Source organism: Ambystoma mexicanum, chromosome 5q (genome assembly GCF_040938575.1).
Source record: "Ambystoma mexicanum isolate Mex_15411 chromosome 5q, UKY_AmexF1_1, whole genome shotgun sequence".
NCBI lineage: Eukaryota > Metazoa > Chordata > Amphibia > Caudata > Ambystomatidae > Ambystoma > Ambystoma mexicanum.
Window position 1 is genome coordinate 536,454,291 of NC_090933.1, and position 22,225 is coordinate 536,476,515.

The 22,225-nt window shown below is 46.4% G+C and overlaps 1 protein-coding gene across 1 annotated transcript; it reads right to left on the bottom strand.

Moving 5' to 3' along the window:
• Nucleotides 1–452: 452 nt before the first annotated feature.
• SNAI2 (snail family transcriptional repressor 2) lies at nt 453–8,187 on the bottom strand. Its single transcript, XM_069621030.1, has 3 exons — nt 7,836–8,187; nt 6,791–7,324; nt 453–3,929 (listed from the first exon to the last, which is right to left on the bottom strand). The coding sequence occupies exons 1-3, from the start codon at nt 7,918–7,920 to the stop codon at nt 3,712–3,714; spliced, it is 837 nt and encodes a 278-aa protein (XP_069477131.1). The 5' UTR covers nt 7,921–8,187; the 3' UTR covers nt 453–3,711.
• Nucleotides 8,188–22,225: the final 14,038 nt, after the last annotated feature.

The window sequence follows — 22,225 nt, forward strand, 5'->3', positions numbered from 1 at the left end:
CATATTGTATTTATCAAATGGATTGTTTGGTGCATCCCCAGTCCAAACTCTGGGGTAGATTGTGTAGCTGAAAAGTGATTGGATGATTAGAGAGTGTGAAAGGAATGTTAGCAATTAAACGTCTTCACATAAGAGGGACACATTATGCTTTAGAAGTTTCTTTGGGGGGGGGGGTAGAAAGTCTCACACTGCAATCTCCTGCCAATGTGTAGCCAACAGACAGTAGCCAGGTTCCATGAATCATGGTTTGTGTCGGCAGTGCAAAGTCACCTTTTTAGCAGTGCAAATTAACTTTGAACTGGGCAAATATTCCATGAATCAGGCCCATAGAGTCCAAGCCATTTGAACTGTGGTATGGGGAAAAGGATCAGGCGCGAGGTAAGCATCCCATTGACTCATATAGACTTCACATCTATGCCTTTTAAAACCCTTAAACAATACGTCAACGCGGGTTACATCAAATATGTTTATTTAATTAAAAATAAAAAAGTGGATAGAAAACATTGTGTAAATATTGTCTTCACTCTTTCTTCATGTTCTCAAGGGACTGTGGTACACAGGAAATGTCCTCCCGCCCACAGCCATACATTCAGTCATATAAAAATAGACATATTTACATTTTATTCACAATTCATACGAAATTATTAAAGACTTATAAGGCACATGACGGTGCACGGCAGTGTGGAGAATGCGTACAACATTGCATATTCATTGTGCATTTAAAAATATTAAAATATACACTGTCATACTCCAATAAATCTCTCTGGCACTTTTCCCCGCATAAATGCACTACACAATCTTGAGTAAAACGAAAGCCATCCTTGGGAAATGTAAGGTATTTTGGTCAAGTGCACACATGGAATGTTTTAAGTTGCATTTATAAGGCACACGGCATGCCTTGTTTGTGATAGTTGTTTTTCCTACTTTTTCTGTCATCCACATTTAGCAGCTCAGTTCATGACAAAGAATTTCATAAGGCCACGAATGCCATTGTATTTAAACCAACCAGTAAATGAACACATACATATAGATCAAAGCAGAAGTGTATTTTCTTCAATAGCACCAGAGAGTGGGCCTTTTGGGTGCAATGAGCAGTTGCAAGGAATGCCATTTTGGATAAGAATGATTTTCAGGTTCCAAGCCTCCCACTGAATCTCTCTGTAGAGCTTGCAAGCCTGGTAGAACATACAATTCACAAGTGCTTTCTATTAGATCTAGCTCCTGGCATGTGTGTTTTGGAATATCATCTGTGATGCTTTGAAAAGGCACTAACAGCCAAATGAATGTGTATAAGAAATCTAAATACAGATGTACTTTTTTAATAAAAAACTCGTGCTACCTTTTAGTGCATTTATTTGCGCCCAATGGACTCTGGTTGGATGCATTTGATATTTGTATATGACCAGTATTATTTTGTTTATATTATTTTTCCTTTTGGACACATGCATTCCCACTGTCCTAAAAAGAATATGCTGTAGCTAGATCCAGTAGAAACAGTTCATAACTAATCACTTGGAATGTGCACTGCAGATCATTCTGAGGTTTTGACACGACACGTGAAAGCTAAAAAGGAGGTTTTACATTGTCAACAAGTTCATATAGCAGGTGTCCTGTTTTAACACCGATTCTAGGGTTTCATCCCTCAATAGATGGCTGTGTGTTGTATGCTATTGCTTTCTAATTTACCTTTTCATGTGACATTTTTAGAGCCGCCCATTGACCTGTGACTTGTGGGTTTCGCCTGAAATAAAACACCAAACACTCAAGGCTGCAAAGATGTCAAAAAACGGCAAGCAGTGCAAACAAGGCAAAGGAGTGGTTCTTTTAAAATGCAAAGCGGGCCTTTCCATCTGTTACAATAGCTTTACTGGGGTCTGCTGCTGTAAACAGTCACAAGGCTTTGACCTTCTGTGAGGAACTCAGCTTTTCAGACTTGAGCACAGGCCACCACTTCCCTCTCCACACTCATCTCCAAAGCCGCGACAAGGAGGCTGCTGTGTCTCTAATGGCACTTTCCCAAACCTGGCATTAGGGCCTTAAAAAAACACAGAACTTCTCTGCACATTTGAAAGGGAAGCATATCCTGTAATTTAGAACGACCCTTGGGTGATAACAGCTGTTGAGGGCTTTTGCATTTCAAGCCGTCAATACAGCTCTAGCAGTTGACTATGAAAATCTGCATCCTCCCTCATTGACCCATTGTCACATTTCAAGCTGTCTAAATTATCTCCATGATGTCACTGACAAAAGGGAGGTTCTTCATATTTCCTTTACATTGTGCATAATTAAAAGCTGTAGGTTAGGCTCCTTTAAGACTTCAAATTGGGTTTCAGAACCAAGAGGGGAATGAATAATCTTACATTGCTTAGCATTCCGTTACTTGTATACTTCCAAAGTGAATTGGGAATACACAGCTACCATAATTCTGTTTGTGCTTAATGTATTTCTATAAGGATGTTTATGTTTGTCAGATTGGCATGTTACATGTTTTAAACAATAAAAGAGTATAAGTGGTCAATCAAGGGCCATAAGTGCTGACTGGGCCCAAACGCCTGCATCTACACTTAGTGTGTGAATCTTGGACAAATAAGGTTCTCTTTAAGTAATGTATCTGCCAGAATTGTTTACATATTTTTTTAAAAAAAGCTTGTACTGGGTACCCAGACGTACAACTGTTTACAATTTGGTTATCTGTAATTCAGACAATTGTATTTGCTCCATTACTACATAGATTAATTAATGGTGTTTGAATATGTCAAGAAAGTCACTGATAGTGAAAATAAGAGCTCAGAACAGTTTTGGCCAAAATCACAAACTACAGCACCCCAGCGCAATACCACTGCTTCCTATCGCTGATTAAAAGGTAAACTCAAAAGTACAACACAGTACACATTGCCAATGAGTCATGCAAATAAGATGAAATGCTTGCCTGTCATATTAATAGCAAAACTTTCAACAATGGAGTGGTCAGCTCTATTGAGACAAATGCATGTTTCTATACTATTAAAAACTATCACAAACAATACATCAAAGTGAACTGTGCTTTTTCCTGGATCTAATGCAATTTGCCCACAAATGTCGTGAGTGCATAGTACATTGCACTCTTATTAGGATGGTGGGTGTGGTTATGCAATTTTTTGGGGGGCGGGGCATGGGACTGTGGCCAAAGCACAAGTGACCCTCGGGCCCATTGTAAAACGTTGGCATCTATGCATTTTTGGTATCAGCCTTTTCATTTGCATGCTTTGGGATAAATGTTTTCAAGCAGGAGGGAAAAAGAAACACAAAAATGACATTTTTAGAACAAAAATTAGGTGCCCTTGACATTGGTGCAATCATAAGATGCGCCCAATTATTTTCTCTTACACGCGTACAAACATTCAGTTTCTTTGGATGAATTTGTTCTTGGCAAGAATGTGATTCATGACGGGTTCTTTGGATCATGTAAATGTAATTACATGTGCAGTTTGGATCGGTCTCGAGTCTTAAGAAGAAAGCGCACAGAAGTGCGGCATCTTCACTCCTGCTCAGCGCTGGCAGCGGGAAGCGCGTGGCCTGCGCTCTGTGTTCTGGAGCCACGCCTTGTCCGCTTTCCGCCCTGCTTCCGGCTAGGTACTTCCGGTTTCTGGGAACCGGGCCGGATGTGTGGAGCCGTCCCGCTCCCGCTTTCAGTGATCATTCTGCCCGCAGGGGGGCAGAGCGTCCCCTTCCTCAGTCTGGGTACACTCGGGCGGACAGTCTGGCCTCCCCGTGTGCCAGGCAGCAGCCCGACTCCTCGTGCTTGTGCAGCAGGGACATGCGAGAGAATGTCTTGGAGCAGCTCTTGCACTGGTATTTCTTCACGTCCGAGTGGGTTTGAAGGTGTGCTCTCAGGTTGGACCTGTCTGCGAAGGCCCGGTTACAATGCGGGCACGAGAACGGCTTCTCTCCTGCAGAAATAAGAAAACATTGCTGTTGGTAAGGTGCAAAGTGTAGTCAGCAGGGATAACAGCTACTACCCCAAAACATGCACTTGTGCCCATAACTGTGCCACGCGAGTCCTATATAAAGAACCAGTAGATGAGAGTAGCTTATCAGTGCTCCTGCATTGTGGGTGTGAAAACTAATATTCGTACCATTCCCAAATGTTATCTTGGCAGGACAATGTCACGTTCACCTTGTATGGCGGACTACTGTATTATTGGTAAGGTTTTCGGCGCTGCATTAAAATCCTGTCCATCCTTTTCCTCAAGCCACCCAGATGCATGGGTGTGTTTTGAGAGAAGAGCACCACCTGAGGTGGGAAGGAGGCCATCGTGGTGCAATCAATACCGTTCCAGGTTCTAAAACCAGAAAGAATGCCTCTTCGCAGACGTTTCTGCTAGGTTGCGATCTAGCTAGGGACCGGTGAAGCAACAACACTACTCTGTGGAAATGATGAAATATTAACACAGCAATCAAGAAGTCACAATATAATCACCCACACAAGTTTGATGGAAGAGGACATTTGGGATATAAAACAGGCGAATGTGTAAATATGTTGATAGTGTTTGAGGTGACATAAGAATTATATGGTTGCAACAAAGTAACTGGGAAGGGGCCTAAAATACCAAGTAGCTCGGAAAACTTTAAAAGAGATGTGGCCTATTTAACGAAAGTAGTGGCCTGATAACTATGGTTTAAGTCTTGTCCATGAATTTACGTGAATAAAATTAATGTTAAACGGTGTATTAAATATACTTCTGTACAGTATTTATTTTCCTTTCAGCATATTACAAAACAAACTCCCAGGTCCTGATTCATGGAACGTTTTCCTATGGGACTGCCCCATTCTAAAACACTTCCATGAACCAGGCCCCAAATGTCGAACTGATGATTCTAAACGTGGGTGTTAGTGACATCTACTGGGGAAGCACAGTATTGTCCATCTTTTCACTGATTAAGCAGAACCGACAAAGCAGTGGGATGGGGCAAGGCAGTGGTCGAAGTGAGCGGGAGCGGTCGGGAGCAGTGCTCCTCTACTTTTTTTAATTAAGTTTTACAACTCCTATACTTTTATTTTAAAAAGAAACCGTTCCAGAACGGTTTTGTTTTTAAATAACAGTGTAGGAAGACGTTGAAACCTGATTTCAGTGCACTGAACATTCCCTTAAACAGCAGGCAAATGTGTTTGGGGGGATGGATTGTGTGTGGGAGCTGGGCAGTTTGTGAGGAGCAGGGCAGGCTAGCACGGAACATAGTTCCACTACTTCTTTTCTTACACTTCGATCACTGGGGCAGGGTCAATTTGTGGACAGTGTGCGGTGAGCCCCGCACTAGAAGCCATGTTGACAGTTCTCTCTTTATACGAAGTTGTTGACGAAATGTGGAAGTGCTGTTTATTTTTCAACACACAAAATGTCACAGGGTTGTGTCCCGTTGTGGTATCGCCGAGACATGTGATGATGCTTATTTCACGTTAACAGATGCTTGGACATGAAACTAGCCGAGATGAGGAAAGCAACAATGTGGGGCTGGCTCAAAGTTCAAACACAGAAGCGTGTGGGGTACATCACATGGAGGGAGGACATCACAAGTCCCAACAAGTATCGGTCGCTTTTCTCCTGATGGAATATGTCCTACATAGCATAAAACCCATAGCCTCAAAGTAGCCTTCACTGCAAGAGTCACACCCTCACTTTTGTCATGGGATGCCCTTTTTCCTGCAAGGGCCGTCCGAAAAGGCCATCAGGGGCTGGGGTCAAGATGAACTGGCGGCCTGACATCAACGTTGATGTTTGAGATTTTGCAACTATAAAAAAAATGAGGCAAGCGTGTGAGGTGGGGGCGTTGATGCTTCCAGGGCGTTGATGCTACCCAGCCCTGCAAGGCACCCGAGGGCACCCATTTCAGCTTACTGTGCCTTGCTTCTTTTAAGGTCAATGGTCAACACATGGAATCGTTTGTACTTCAAACCATGTTACACCGACATATATGCAGCATTTCCCTCTGTAAATGCTATGCAAATGCAAGTAATTAATAGTGACATTTTCCCTGTAGGCAGCTTGGAACTTTTTGGAATGTGCAATATTTTGACCAAGGTGCCAGGATTATTATCATGGCATCCCTATTTGACCAACGTTGTCACATGTCTCCATTAATCGCATGTGCCTGTGCCTACAGCAGTATCAAACATTATATGTACACATGTAAATAGATTGTGGAAGGGCCTGGGGGGACTCGGTCCATGATGCAGTGATTCTGTAAAACTCGCATGGCTCACTCACCCAGGAGAATGCAGCGTCTGACACTGTCGACCAGCAGCTTCAGCTCCTTAAGACTTGGCGCCACCCAAAAGTTCCAGACATCTTTGGGTAAAACAACTACTGGTTGAGCCATGGGGCAGCAGCAATACACAGAAATCGTGTTTTTAAATATAAAGCAGACCCATTTCAAGAATGGTGCCGCCGCAGAGAGCGCTTGAGTACGTATGGGCTGTAATCAGCAATTACTGCCTTCCAGAACAGACATGCACTCTCTACAACCGCGTACGTTTTCTCATTGTGGTGGACGGTGTTATTTACAGCTCGTCAAATCCGCCTGGCTGTACGGAATTTTACAACATGACAGAAAACCCCCGCACCCTTTTAACGGGCATCACAGCCTCCCAAGATTTGCTCTGGGTAATACGAGAAAGAGCAGCCAATCAATTAAAACCAACATTTGCTAACAGCAACAGAGCGCATAGGAATAGCCCTCCACCCGCCCAGCAGGCCAACAAATCGTGTTTGATCAGCACACTGACCATGTGGCGGTGGCCGGCTCTGCTTACCAGTGTGCGTCCGGATGTGTCCTTGCAGTAGCCAGGGCCTGGAGAAAGCCTTGCCGCAGATTTTGCAAACACACGGCAGTGTGTGAGTCCTGATGTGCATCTTCAGAGCCCCCAGGCTGACATACTCCTTTTCACAGTATTTGCAGCTAAATGATTTCCTAGACTGTGCATCGCAGTGCAGCTGCTTGTGCTTGGCCAGCCCAGAGAACGTGGAGTAAGTTTTGTTGCAGAAAGTGCAGAGGAATTTCTCTGCCTCGGTGGCATGAGGTCCCGATAGCTTCGACTGCAGCCTCTCCTCTTCATCGCTAATGGGGCTCTCCGAGCCGCTGTGGTCCTTAGAGGACGTGTCCGACTGTGGGGGAGGGCTGGACCGCCCTAGCGACGGGGGATATTCAGAGAGGGGGGACAGTTCTCCAGGCAAGGGCAGCAGCCCCGTAGCAGTCCACACGGTTATGGGACTGTAAGCCACCGAGCTGAGGATGTCCGTGTGTGGCAGCACCGGATAGCTGTCGTACAAGTAAGGTCCAAAAATCACTGAAAGAGAGGGGGAAGGAAGACATTGGTACACATTCAAAACACAAGTGCAAGAAATAAAATGGCAAATCACGGGATAGCAAAACTAAAGTGACAACAGTCTGTGTGCAAGCGCCATGAGAATGATACAACAATATAAGAACTCTAACTGTTATCCATTCTGTGGCTATTGGAGTGTGATACAGGCTGCACAGTGGCTTCGCCCCCAGTGTTATGCAACATACAAGCTATGAAAACTGGGGCCAATGAAACGACACAGCCAGATCTGCTAGTATGTCTTTATTTGCGGGTATGCAACTTTTCAAGTTCTATGGCGCTGCTGAAACAAACAGTGAACACGTTATTCTGACTGCACCGGGAAGGTTGATGGCGGTGGCTGGGGATCTGTCTTTATTTGGACTTGCAGGCAGGGGACAGACTGATCGAAAAAGGTCCCGTCCCTAGCAATAACGCGGCTCAGAGGGTACATGGCATTGTCATGTCACGGATTCTTCCCCGGCCCGCACTGTACCTGTGTGCCTGTCCCTGTCCAGCTCGCTGTAGTTGGGCTTCTTGGAGGAGTTGAAGTGCTTCTTGACCAGGAAGGAACGCGGCATCGCGGCCTGTGCTGTTGCTGCTGCTGCCCAGGCTCCCAGTGTGTGAATATAACGGTCCCGGCCGACTCCACGCTCTCCCTACAGCATGGCCCTGTGTGCAGCGCCCGCGCCCCCAGTGCTGCGCCTTCCTCGCAGAGCTGTAAATACCCCCCTGTCAGGTGCAGAAGGGGGAGGGCCGCCGGGGAGCCTGCTCCAATCACTTCGCTCAGCTGCTGCGCCGCTGCTCAGCCAGGAGACTGCTCTGCCGGGAGTTTTCTGGAGATTTTCCGAGGGGAACCTCCAATCCCTTGCCCAAGTTAGGCCGTGCGCTCGGATTTCAAGCCCTCCTCCCACTGGACAGCTGTGGTGTGAAGAGGGTGTACGCGGGGGCTGTGTGTAAGAGCGTTCTGTCCCGCTGCAGCGGGGATGTAGGCATGCTCCCCGGGCTGCCGCAATAAGCAGCACGTTATTTAGTTATTTACAAAAGAAATCCGCTGCGTAGTGTACAAGGTAGTTTACATGTCATTCCCTGCGTGTTGGTTTTTCTTCCAAATGCATGTGTGAACGAACTCTGGATGTGTGCTCATGTTTAGGGAGAGGAGGTGAACATGTGGAGACAGTGCAGATTAGCAGGTTGCCTTGACATGTCCAGGGTGTCTGCCCCCCTGCAAAGGGGGGCTGCCTCTGAATAGAGCAAATGTTATAGCTTGAACGACCGACTGTCGGAACCCCTTTTGTGATTCCCGAAATAGTAGGGGCGCTACACGTCGCCAGAGATGCCCATGGAGTCTAATTAAACGGACTATGCCAACGCTGCATGTTCACAAAGACACCACAGATCGGTGCCCATTAGTTCAGCCACAAAGTGGCCCCAGATCTACAGCAGAGCAACACGAGGTAGGTAACTGGGGTGCAAAAGGGATGGTGTTCCTGCCACTTTTCACTTATAGAGAACTAAAGTGACACCAATGCTATGGATGGGATGGCATGACGTCACATGCTTGCCGCAGAATACAAAACAAGCATTGGCAATGCCAACCGTGTTGGCTTTTGTGTATGCATGGGAAATGCAATGCCAGGCACTGCCATAGTGGGAGATGGTAGGTGAAAAATGGTGCGAGCACCTGGGCGTCTAATAACAAACAGCCTGGCAAATGACTAATACACACAAGCCAAAACTTTTGGCTTTGCCAGTGCTTGTAGGACTTCAGTGAAGGGCGCGTGTTGAACTTATAAACCGAGTCGCTTTATTACATCAGACACGCCTTTACAGCTCGAAGTCATTAACCCCCAGAAGACTGCTCTGCAAAAACACTGACAGGCGTTCAGTGCACAGTTTGATGGTAATGCTTGAATAAAACGAGCTCACAAAGATCTTAGGAGGAGGAGGTGTTATGGGCGGGGGAAGGGCAGGCCCTGGGTGGGACTGGCATAGGGATAAGCACGGCCACGAACAGTCAATGGGTGGGCAAATAACACAAAATACGACCTGTCTGGGTGATAGTGGTTCTAACGGAACATGCAAAGGGTTTGAAACATAAACACCCGTGTCTCTGGCAGGGAACAAGGGGGGAAGCGGCGCCTCCAGCGATAACAGGAAAGTCCAATTTGAGTGGATCAACGGAATGATGAACTGATAAAGCACTGCGTGCAATTCCGGGGAAGGATTTGTGAATTTAATCCTATGTGTACTTGTTGCTTTTTGCTTAAAATCTGCCATCGCAGACGCATGTCATTTCCCTTTCTCTTTTGCAAAAATCCCCAAAATATTCCTGTACCGCGACGTGTGCGCGTGTATGAAAATGTTAAATGCCTGGTTTGATGCACTTAACAAAAATAATGTAAAGGCAGCATAGCCGTCTTCTCAGCCCCCCATCTGCCCTCCGAACCCGTGTTCCCCTTCCCAGAAAAGGCCACGCTCGGCTGCCAACTAAAGCAAAGGCTACGAGCGCCGTCTTCATGCGGTGTTGCAAGGCGGGTTGGCAACCAGCAGACGCAGCCCAGGCACGTTGCGCTCGGACCACCCCAGCCTTGCGCGCGACAGGTGCTGGAATGAATGCGTACAAGAAAAATCCCAGCCGCTCTGTTGGAACTTGCCTGAGCAAAGTGCATTGTCAGACTGCATAACTCCTTAATCTGGGGAATGCCACAACAAGTGCAAAGGAGAAAAAAAGAGCACCGTCCTCGGGTATTGTGCATCGGCTGGAGAGATGTCGGGGAGATAAGTCCTTTTCAGATAGCCTATGCATTCGGAGAGAGGGACAACTGCATGAAACGACACCCCGACCCTTAAATCCTCCCTTTCAGAAACGTTCATATTCAAGCAAGAGCACAAAAAAAGAACAGAAATGTAAGCGAGTTGAAGACGCCAAGACGGTGCTCGATTATCAGTCGTGTGTACTCCAGAGTGTAGACTCTCCAGGCTCTTCACAATGCAGTCATTGCTCCTATGTTTGCAGGGGTCAAGTCCTAAACTTTAAAGTGTGGGTGCGCCTCAACAAACGCACTGGGATGTGACGTCGCCAGAAATGAGCACATCAAGGTGAAATATGCACATTTCATTAAATTGACTTTGCATAACCACCCAAATTGCGCAGGACGAATGACATTTGCCTTTTATAAAATCAACACGCATACAAAACCAAAAGAAGATACTTTCTTCTAATAGTGTTTTTGAAAACGATAAAAGTTGTGCATGTATTTAACTCCACGAACCAATACAAATATTTTCCCTGGAACTTGCAGAACCGAAACGGGACATTTTGGGCCTGATTCATGGAATACTTTGCATGGTGCACTGGTGCAGTGACTATGCACTGCCAACACCCTGATTCATGGAACAGTGTAATTTGTCTTTTTGCACTGTTCCATGAATCGGGGTGTTTGTAGCACCATGCAAAATATTCCATGAATCAGGCCCTTTTAGTTTTTTGGTAATTTTTATTAGGTTATGTAGTGCAGTGGTGAAGTGTCTGGCCTGCAAACCTGACAACTGTGGTTCGATTCCCCGAGGTTGGCTTTAATTCATAAATTCAATGAGAACATGCAATGGTTTGCATTTTAGCTTGGGAGGGGGGACTGAGTCCACCCTCTGTACCTTTGACTTGAGCCCTGTATGTTTGTTCCAAGCAATGCTTAGTCACGCTTTATACCTACATGAAAATCTGTTTTTTATAGCATCACTTAGTTAGAAAACCGAAGTCCCATTGAAAAACACTTTGTAAATCGGGTCCATAGCATGGTACTAGAATGTCTGCCACATTGACATGTAATTCCATAGGATTGAATATACGTGTCGGATCAATGGAGTTACCGGCAATCCATATGAAGTAGTTCTTCAAAGAATAAACAAATTCCAGAGAGCATACCCAATTAAGTCATCTTTTATATGGTGCTTAATACCGGAGACCACTCTCTAAGCGCGGGATCAGGATTCGAACATGCCTGCGTTGTCCTGCATTGCCCCTGAGCCTTCCAGCCCTAAGTCTAAAAATATTGTTGGGCAGGGGGGGACGATCGTCCTAGGCCCCCCAGTGCTTTCGGATGAGGCGCATGCTTGGAATTTCACATTAGGGACCTGGAGAGGGGACATAGGGGGAGGTGGTAGCAAGGGTCATAGTTCAGGGAGGCTGGGGGGTGTTTTTGTTCTAGCGAACATGGTGTACCGAACGGTATTATAAGCAATATTGGAATTGAGTCCTAACTTCGCGCTTAAACCAGGGCCACAGGCCCGAGCCACACACATAGAAGTAAATGCATGCATGCGGGAATAGGGTGAGAAAGGCCAGAGCTGCAGAGATTCATAGACCCTTTATTGTTTCATGTTGCCAACATTTTGTATCCCAGAATGAATGCACCCTGCAAGACCACAAGGCGTTTGAGAGCTCTCTCTCAAAGCGATCCCACAAGAAGGAGCGCACAAGCACCCGACCTTCCCTGTCCCAGCTCTAAGTAATAGCACACAAAAGCCTCCATCCCAAGACTGACAGCATTCCAAGGTACCATCAGTCCCAGACCATCAACCATAAAACTGTTTTACCCCCAATCAACCAGGTAAGACCAGAAAGCAGGGACCAGTTGCCTTCACCATAGGTCACATGATTTTTGCAGCAAGGTGCCGGAAGGTGTAAAACAACATGGCTAAACCGAGGGTGGGGAGCTTTGGATGGGCACCAACGTGTCTGGAATTGCGTTATTGTGTGCAATGCAATGGCCTCAAAGTATCCGCTTTGCCCTTGTCTGCAGTACCAAGTACACATCAGGTTAGAGATGGAGCCTGCATTCTTTCTTTGCTTAATAACCAATTAAGTGTAGCTTCATGTCTGATGACACACAAGAAGGAGCCCACGTGGAAAAATGCGGACAGTGTAAGAGGATTCAATTCAACACTACAGCTAAGCCAATGCCTAGTCTGGGATACTGAATGGAAACCCTTATTGATATATCTTTATGTCCAGTTCATGCGTTCTGGATGACTACCCATATATAACACCCCTCTCTTTGAATAACCCTGACCCCACTGAGCCAAGAAGTAGTTCTGTTTTGCAAGTTAAAAGGTTTATTTGATAATTTAAACAATAGATATATATATCACACTTTATAATAATTTAATAATTGAATATCACACCTAATCTGAGCAGTAATCAATAATGGATAGTCTGGCACTAGCACACTTCTTTATAATCAATGATGAGTGGTTATAGGATGGATAAGATAGCAACAATACTTTATGGTTTCAAATGGATGCAAGGTGGAATGAAAATGCAGTACAGAAAATACTCAATATGCGTTCAACAAAACAATGTAATCACTTTTCTCTGGCAATCTCCTCCCCCCTTTATGCAATGCAAGGAAATGGAAGGAAAGCACACAGTTCTCAGAAATGCAATCAACTGTAATTCAGTTCACCCCAGCAAGCTTAGACTACAGAAGTTGGAAACACAGGCCCAAATTGCTTTTATATGTGCTGGCAATGAAGTGAAAAATATGCTAAAATGCTTTTAATTCCCTCTAGAGGTTCAGGGTGAGTGGTATCAAGTTAATATTAGTCCAGACTCACTTTAGCAAGGATCTAGGAGTAACTAGCAGGTTAAACGAATTTTTGGCAACTGAAAGCAAGAAAACTGCTGTTTTCACACGTTGAGAAATTTGCAAATCGCGGCAAATTCGCGAGTGCGTTTTTCGTGATTGCGGCAAAAGTATCGGGGGTAGGAATGCGGTTCTGGGTTCGTAGAAAAGCCACGATTCACAGCTTTCAGAGGAAAGTTACTGCAAGTCTCTAAGACAAACGGTCACGGAGATATGAGCGATTAAATAAAGGTAGTTTTTCGGATTTGGAATGTTAAAATTCAAAGTGACAAGTGCAGCTTGCAACTAGAAAATGACAGGTGACAGCTTTACAAATGACAGGTGACAGCTTTACTCCAGTTAAAATAGCTTGCATTAGATTATTTTAACTAAGAGATTGGTTCTGCACAGTCTTGCTAGGTACTCACACTATATTCTTGAATTAGAATGGGCCTCGCCACGGATCTGGTCAGGTTTTATACTGGACTCTGGTCTGGTCTCTGCACTTCGCAGTGATCTGGGTCAGCTCTCTGGTTCTGCTAACAGTGGTCTGGGTCAGCTCTGCTCTCTCTCTGGGTACAGCACTGCTTCTGGATTCTGGAGATTGATGGATTTGAAGTCTGGATCTCTGGATGTTGTATGGTCCGGCAGAGCGCATTGCAGCAAATGGAATTGAAAGTCCCTATCTGTCCTGACTGTCCGCTTTTATGTGTTTTGAAAATGGGTGTGTGTGCAGCATCACTAGGCTCTACCCCTCTCCACTTGTCATTGGCCACTTCATCCTCTTCCCCTTGATTGGGGGAATGAAATGAAGTGTCATCATGATGAGGTCTGTTTATGATACAGAGAACCCACCCCTGTCAAATTACACACAATCTATATTTTGACCCAAAAGACATATTTCATAGCTACACAGTGGTTTGAAATTACATGCACCCATCATGCATCACAGGAGGTATACCCTGTCCAAATCTGCTCTTCCTGGGAGCTTGCATTCAGAAATGGCGACATTTGCACTTTTTAACTGGTTTCGCAATATCGGACATTAACCCAAATTTACACACATGTGCGCAAGGAGTATGGACATTAATTGATGAAGTGTCAGATTTTTAACATGCATACATTTTAAGTAATACCCTCATAACTGCTATTTTGCCCCCAGATCATGCCACCGGTTCTAAAAACCTCTTAAAATGTGGGCAGAAAAATCACAAGAATTATGGTATCATTTAAATAATTTTCACAAGTCCGCTCTATGAGTTATTCATCTTTTTCTAAAACCATATTCTGGCTACAGGGGTGTGGTTTCCCCCCAGCACAAGGTTGAATTTCTGGTTTTTCCAGTTCTGCCAAGCCAGCTTGCTCTCACAGGCAGTGCTCCTCCCCTTTACTTCCAGGAGGAAGCCACTTTTTACGGCCCCCATAATAAAACATTTGCGTGAGTCAGGACAGGGCTTTGTTCAATTTCCTGCAGAGCCCAGGTAATTCAATCAGGGAAGTGTCATATCCCTTTTGGTGGGAGCAGCAAAAGGCAGATAGGCCTGGGAACACAGCTGTTGTGCAAGTCTCAACTCCTGTCGGGGGTAGCTGGTGGGCAGAATTCAGTTCCTTAAGCCAGGCCCCAGCTAATGTCACTTTTGTTCCCCAGTTTAAGTCAAGACAATGTTTACATATGCAGCTAGAATGCTGATTCTAAGTTTAAAACTATGACATTTAAACAATTGCAACCTATGTGACACTCAAAAGTAGGTCACTCATTTCTTTTAAACATTTAGATTTTTAGTGTCTTTCAGTCCAAATTTACTTAAACTGCTGAAATCCACAGCTCAGCCAGTCTTGTTATAAACCTTCAAGTCTCTTCAGAATATAACTTTAGATTGTATCCACCTCTCAGTAAGTCTTTCTTTGGCTTGCCTTGGGTTCATTTATTCAGTTTTAAACAAAATCTGATGGTTTTAAAACGCCGGCTTTCTGATAGTGGTGAGTACTGGTACTGCACCCCTTTTTGGGATTTAAGAAAATGAATTCCCCACAATTCTAGGTTGCTTTTGGCAACCAGCATTGCCATTCCCAATGGTTTCAGACTACTGTGTGGGTAGTCCAATGGTGGTTTTAGGCAGTGCCCTTCTGTGCCCATAACATCGGCAAAAATGAGTGGCAGCCTATTCTTCATGCACTTCCCTGGGCATTTTCTGGGAAGCTCTGGCCATCATGATGTTTTCAATGCCAGTACTGCACAGTTTTTGAGGTAGGGCTTGGATGCATGGGTAAAAACATCCCACAAGTCCCCCTCTTGCGATGGCCATTCTGTTTCAATGATGGAACTCGCAAGACCTGGGATGTTTCCTCATCTTCTTCCAATAGATTGCACAGTTCAGCATCTTTTCCTCCATCCGGTACTGATCGATCGGTTCTCCTCGCCGGTCCTGATGGGAGTATTGGGCGGTACACCGGGCCCCTTGCGTCTCTGCTCCCGGTCTCCGGATCGTCCTCCTTGGCCAGTCTCGAGGTTTTCTTTCTCCTAGGACGACAAAGGAAGAGCGGCAATACCTATTCATAGACATTTTTCCCCCACCATTGATATAGTGGGGTGGCATATGAATTTTATAGTCAAAACATATGAACATGCACATTTCTTTTTGCATTCAAAAATGAAAACACCCACATTGAGAAACTCAGAATTTGATAGGCGATAAGTAGGATATTTTAAGTTAGAACTGAATTGATCTGAGACAGCACCCTCTAGGATTCCAGAGGATTCCTCCAGTTGTTGCAGAGTGTGCCTGGGATGGCAACACTTCAACTGGTTAATGTGGACCCACTTGTCTTCCCCCTCTGCCAAACCGCCTTTGGGGATGCGGATCTTGTAGGCCACAGGGGAGATTTTGTCTATAATCTCAAAGGGTCCTTTCCATGTAGGCAAAAATTTTCGCTGTTTGGCCTGGTTCCTTTGGAAATTGTATAGATATACCCGGTCCCCCACCTGATATTCCTTCCTGGAAGTTTTCAGGTCATAGTGAGTCTTCATGCTATCAGCTGATCTTTCTAGATTCCGCTGAGCATAAGCAAAAGCATGTTGAAGGTGTTTCCTTAAATTCTCCACATACTCATGAGTTGTGGAGGCATTTATCAGTGTCTGCTCTTGGGTCCTGTAGAGCAAATGCTGAGGAAGCACCATCTTGCGTCCAGTCATCAACTCAAATGGTGACATTTTGGTTGCAGATGAAGGGGTAGATCTGATGGCCATTAGGACCAGAGGTAATCAGATGTCCCAACTTGGCCCAGAATCTGCCACAAACTTCTTTAATATGCTCACAATGGTTCGGTTATATCTCTCTACTGCCCCAGAAGAAGCTGGCCTGTAAGCAATATGCAACTTCCTTTTGACCCCCAGTATCTCCCACATCTTTGTCATTACTTCACTGGTGAAGTGGCTACCTCTGTCTGACTCAATCCTTTGAGGTAGACCGAAACGGGAAAAGATGTGGTTAATCATCAGGGCAGCTGCAGTTTCTGCCTTGCAGTTTGGGGCTGGGAGACATTCCACCCACTTGGTAAACAAGCATGTCACAGTCAACATGTACTTATTCCCCCTAGCCGAGCGAATCACGGGGCCTACGAAGTCGATTTGTAAATCTGATCATGGCAGGGTCATCCCCCTCTTTTGGAGAGGCGCACGGTGCGTGAGGGATGATGGCTGAAATTGTGCACACACAAGACACCCCTTCAAGTATTGGTCGAGGTCCTGCCCCATGTGTGGCCAGTATGCAACCTCTCTTAAGATTTCCAATGTTGTGTGAAACCCCCTATGACCGGCGGTGGCCGCATCATGGGCGTGACTTAACATCAGGCTTCGGAATGAGGTAGGAACCACCCACTGATCATGGACAGCTTTGGATTTCCTTACCAGCAAACCGTCTTGGATTCGGAACATTTTTGGACATTTCATCAACACTCTTAGGTCCTCTTTCCCAGTATAATCCGTATCCGTTAGGGGAAAGTTCTCAGGGTCCTCAAGGTGTTGGTAAAACTTACCAATTATTGGATCCCCTTTCTGAGCTGTAATTAAATCAGCATCAGGGGTCTCCTTAATCCATTGTGCAATTGAAAGGTCGTTGTGAGCATTTGTCTGGGACCTAGTGATAGCAGTGACCTGGATTTCCCCCAACAGGGACTCAATCTCAATTAGATCCCCTTGGATGGCCCCGGTTTTGGCCAGCTGATCAGCTAAGTCATTTCCAGTTTTGTCTGGTCCCTCTACTTTGGAATGACCCTTGATCTTTTTCCAATAAATGGTCATCTCATTCGAGGTGACCAGATCATCAATGTTTTAGATCAACTTCCCATGTTTCAAGGGTTTGTTGTTAGCACATAACATGCCTCTGGTTTTCCAATTAACCAGGTGCTCCACGAACCCGTTCCGTACATAATCCGAATCTGTGATTATGACCAGTTCGTGGAGTTGATGCTGGACAGCAGTGAGGATGGCCTGATGCACAGCCATCAATTCTGCCACCTGACTACTTTGGGGACCAATTTTGTATCCAGCGGAGGGTTCTGGGGACTCATTCACCCATGCATTCCCTACGCCGGCCACCAGTTCTTTCTCCCCGTCGTTGTCAACATGGTAAGAGCATCCATCCACATAGACAGTGGGCATTCCCTCACACTTGTCCTCTTCAAAGACTTTGTGTGGGGAATTAAGGTATGCCCTCGTGTTGTCCTTTATTTTTAGACTTTCGTCCTGGAGTCAGTTTTCTCTGGCACAATCATGCAAGTCAGCCAGACCTTGCGCGAGGGGGCTCTTCTTGTTTTGGCCATATCTGACCTCCACAGGGAAGCCTTGCATTGACAGAATCCAGGAAGTAATTCGGGAATTACTCACATTTCCGGCCCGGATTCTATCACTTTGGAGATATTGCAGAGGCTGGTGTGGAGTCTCCACTATGATGTGTTCCCCCTGGATAAACGGGCGCTAATTCTTCAATGCCCACACCGTTGCCAGGAGTGCCTTCTCACAATCGTTGAATTTTTCCTCCACAGAGGATAAAGTTTTGCTCTCATAGGAGATTACTTTATTGACCTTGTCATGCTTTTGGTATAATACCGCCGTCAAGCACGTATTAGAGAACCCCGTCTCCAGGAAGAACTCCTTGTTTCTGACAGGGTAAGCTAGGCAAGGCGCTTGTGAGAGGCTTCTCTTGAGTTGTTTTACCGCCTCGGCTTGTTCTGGACCCCATTCCCACTTGACCCCCCCTTCAGGAGATGAATCAAGGGTCTGGTGATTTCTGCGTAGCCCGCAATGAACTTTCTGCTGTAATTAGTCAGTCCAAGGAGGCTCCTTAGTTCCCGCAGAGTTGTGGGGTCTTTCAGTTTCTGAAGTGCTTCCACTTTCTTTTCCTGGGGACAGAGACCCTGAGGAGTAATCTCATGCCCCAAGAAATTAACACGGGTTCTACACCACTGTGCTTTCTGAAAGGAAAGTTTTGCTCCGGCGGCCCTCAACTGCGTCAGAACATAATGGATCTCCGCTATGTGTTCCTCCACAGATGAACTTTTGATGAGGACATCATCTACATAAGCCAGGTTACCCCTCGCACCCAGGTCGGGCATGGCCTTATGTAGGAAAATGTTGAATTCATTGCCGGAGTTGAGGTATCCGAAGGGAGTCCGGGTCCATGTGTACTGCTGGCCCCCAAAGGTAAAAGCCAGTTAGTATTGGTCCTCCCTGCTGACAGGCACGGTCCAGTATCCATTGGTCAGGTCTATTGCAGTGAATACCTGTGACCCCTGGATCTGGGCCAGCCCTTGGTCAATGTAGGGCAGAGGCCATCGGGAAGTATGGACCCGTTTGTTGAGCTCCCTGAGGTCGGCGCAGAGTCTCCACTGGCCGTTTGGCTTCAATATTCCCAGCACCGGATTATTGAAGGTGCTGTGGACTGGACGGATTATTCCCCGGGACTCAAAGTTCTTAATTATTTCAGTAAGGGACTCCATTGATGCGAGAGGCAAGCGATATTGCTTCACAAACACAGGAGTCATGCCAGGGTCTGTGGGGATTGTTGTTGTGTGGATGTCAGTGCGGCCACAGTCATATGAGTCTACCGCAAAGAGATCTTGGAAATCCAAGAAAACTTGTTTCAACTTTTGCTTTTGTTCCAGAGTCACACAGGCATCAGCTAGGTTGACTCTCTCTTCCACCATCTGCCTGAAGCCTGGAAAGACTTCTGGTTTGGCTATTTCAGCGGCCTCCTCCAGCTGGGTGGAGAAGTCCCTGGTCAGAGTGCTGATTTGGACTGGAGGCTTCAGGTGGGAAAGGCAGCCCTCATGGACCTCGAAAATCATCTCATCCCTCCTGAAGTCACAAGTCACATCTTCCTTACCATAAGGGCAAGAAGTGTACACGAGGAAGTTCCCCCCATGCCGGGTAAAAATCCTGTCTGGTGTTGTATTGTCATCACTGTCATTGTCAAAGCAGTCCTTGGGGATTGGCCCTAACAGTTCATTACCTAAATCTATGGAAAAATGTCGGTCATCAACCGCCATTTCAATAATGGTGCCTGCGGCTAGAGTAATACTCTTTAAGTCGCTGTTATCCACCTCTATTGGAATGGTGTCATGTTCTATGTTGACTAATGGAGTTGGGTTTACCCCCAACCCTTGCTGTTGGAGAGAAGCATTTAGATGTATGTAAGCATCAGGGTTTTGCAAATATTGTCCTCTTTTAGCTTTCACTTCCAGGGAGAATTGTCGGGTCCTTTCTGGGATGGTGACTTCCTCTTTGATCTGAATTTCAACTGCATAAGGTAGCAATTGAGCTGACCTAAATGCTTTTTCTGGATCATCAAAGCCCATGGGATTATCCGCTAATCGGGACCAAGCTTTGAAGTTTATTAGGTCCAAACTAATGGCAAAGCGATTGAGAATGTCACTGCCTAAGTAAAAGGCGCCAGTGACGTCTCGCACGACCCAACAATTATGGACTATGCTCTTGTTGCCAATGGAGATTTTGAGCATACACCTGCTTGGCAGTAGATGTTTGGAATTAGGCGCTTCCAGGTCCATTTCCCATTTGTCTATCAGTTTGAATGTGGGAATGGCTGGATCTTTTGGGAGTTGGCGGAACATGGCTTCGCTGATGAAGCTCTTACCGTTGCTCACACACACTCGAGCGAGAACAGAGTCCTTCCCATTATTTAACTGAACAGGGATGAACAACTGCTCTCCAATTTGCTGAATATCAGCCAGGCTCTGAGCTGATTTCACATCTTTCTGAACTATAGGAGTGGGAGTTTCTGATTGTGGATTAGTATAGAATCTCAGAGTGTTTCCTTCCAGCGTGGAGTACCACTTTAAACTGGAAGGAAGGTTGATTTTCAGAAATAGAGAGGACCCCCGATCACCAGTCTGTTGTCCTACTGCTATTACTGTCACGTCTGGAATTTGGCTATTCTGGAAGTGAAATTCTACTTGGTCAGGTTTTTGTTCAACCATGTGGCAGGTGCCGTTTAAACTAACATGGTTGACACTCTGTTTTAATTTTATTGGTCGGCTAGTCTGGGTCCCGAGGACCTTGTTTACACAATCTATTAGGGGTGACAACCTTCTCAGGAGGTCATTCCCCAGTAAACAAGGGGTGCCCTCTGGAGTCACTACTATGACCGGGTGTTTCACCTTCTGTCGCCCGATCTTAATGTCCAAGTCTGCAGTCCCCTCAACGGGAATTTCCTTCCCGTCAAAGTTCTGCAGTTGTCCAGGAAGAGGGGTGAGAGGAATTTGGTAATTCCCTCCCCTTCCTGCATTCAGTTCATCAAAGGCCCTTCTGGACAGAAGGGTAGCTTGAGATCCCGTGTCCACCAGCGCTGAAATCGTACCCTGCCCCTGTACTTGTACCGGGGCATAATATCTTCCCTCCTTCTCCTCAAGGGGGCACAGATAATGCACATTTTTGGACAACTGGTGGGCTAACTTTCTGGTTTTGGACATCGCTAGCGAAGACATTCGGGCAGAATTCTGTGGAGAGCCTTGGGAATCTGAAAGAAAAATTGGCAACTGGAGATCAGAGCCATTGTGGGTTCCCCTGGCTCCGGTTCTGGGCTGCCCCCCCCTTTTTGGAGGCAGTCATCAGGATGGGTTTGAACCAGGGGATTTTCTTGCGGTTGGTTCTGGGATGAGATGGTGGGCGGCGGTAGCTCAGTCTCCACATCTCACCAGTCTGGATTTGCATCCCTAGGGACCTATTTTTCTTTGGGAGGAGTTCCCCCCCTCTCTGAAGGAGAAGATCCTTTTCCCAGGATCCTCTGAGGATCCCTCTCCCTCAAATTGGAAGATCTGTACCTCCTCCTCAAACTGAGTCTGTTTGGGTCTTTTGTTTCTCCTACCCCCCCTCTGCTCCTTAGGAGGCAGACTTTCAGGGGCAAGAGATTTTGTTTCCGGTTCCTGGGTTTCCAGGGGCTGTTTACAAGTGAGGAAGGAAGCTTCCTCCAAGGCTTTACACCCCCCTTCCCTTTGTGCCTCCTCCCTGGGAACCGGTGAGTTATCGGGGTGCTGCCCCCGTCATTGTTCTGGAGCACCAGGTCCAGAGTTGGGTGCGTTCTGCGCCGGCATGCCGATCTGAGGGTTCTGCTGAGCCCTCAGTATGTGACCCAGATCCCGCGCCATGTTTTGAACCTGGCGCTCTAACTGGGAAACCCGCTCAGGCTGATACGGGGCCCTGTTTTCTCCCCTGGGCTGATCCCGGGAAGGGTAGCTATCCCTTCTTTGGTAGTACCCCTGGTTGGGAAGATTTGGATACCCCTCCACCCTTGGCCTCCCCTCTCCTGGATTCGGTTGTCTGGGCTCAGGGAATTGGGGAAAGAAGGGTGGAGGATTTTGGGGCTGGAAGTTGGGTGGATACCTGGGGAAGAAGGTCTGCCCAGGGTTTGGAGAATTTCTGCCCTCCAATGGGAAGTTAGGAGGGAAGTTCCCTGGGTTAGGTGCTTGGCTGGATCCCCCCCCTTGGGCTGGAGGAGTCCACACATAACCCAGGATGGGTCTGTTTCCCTTGTAACGGGGGCTTACATAATCAGTAGAGCGAGGGACCCCATTTGTGGGGCTGCCTCCCTGGCTCCCTGTCTGTGACTGGCCCGAGGACCTTCTGGGCCTAGCATTATTAGGTGCAGGTAGGTTTTTAGGCCCCCCCATCTCCAACTCTAAAACAGGGGTGACCTTTACCTCTGCCACCTTGGCAGCAGCAGGGGTGTTGTTGGCTTTGGGGTTT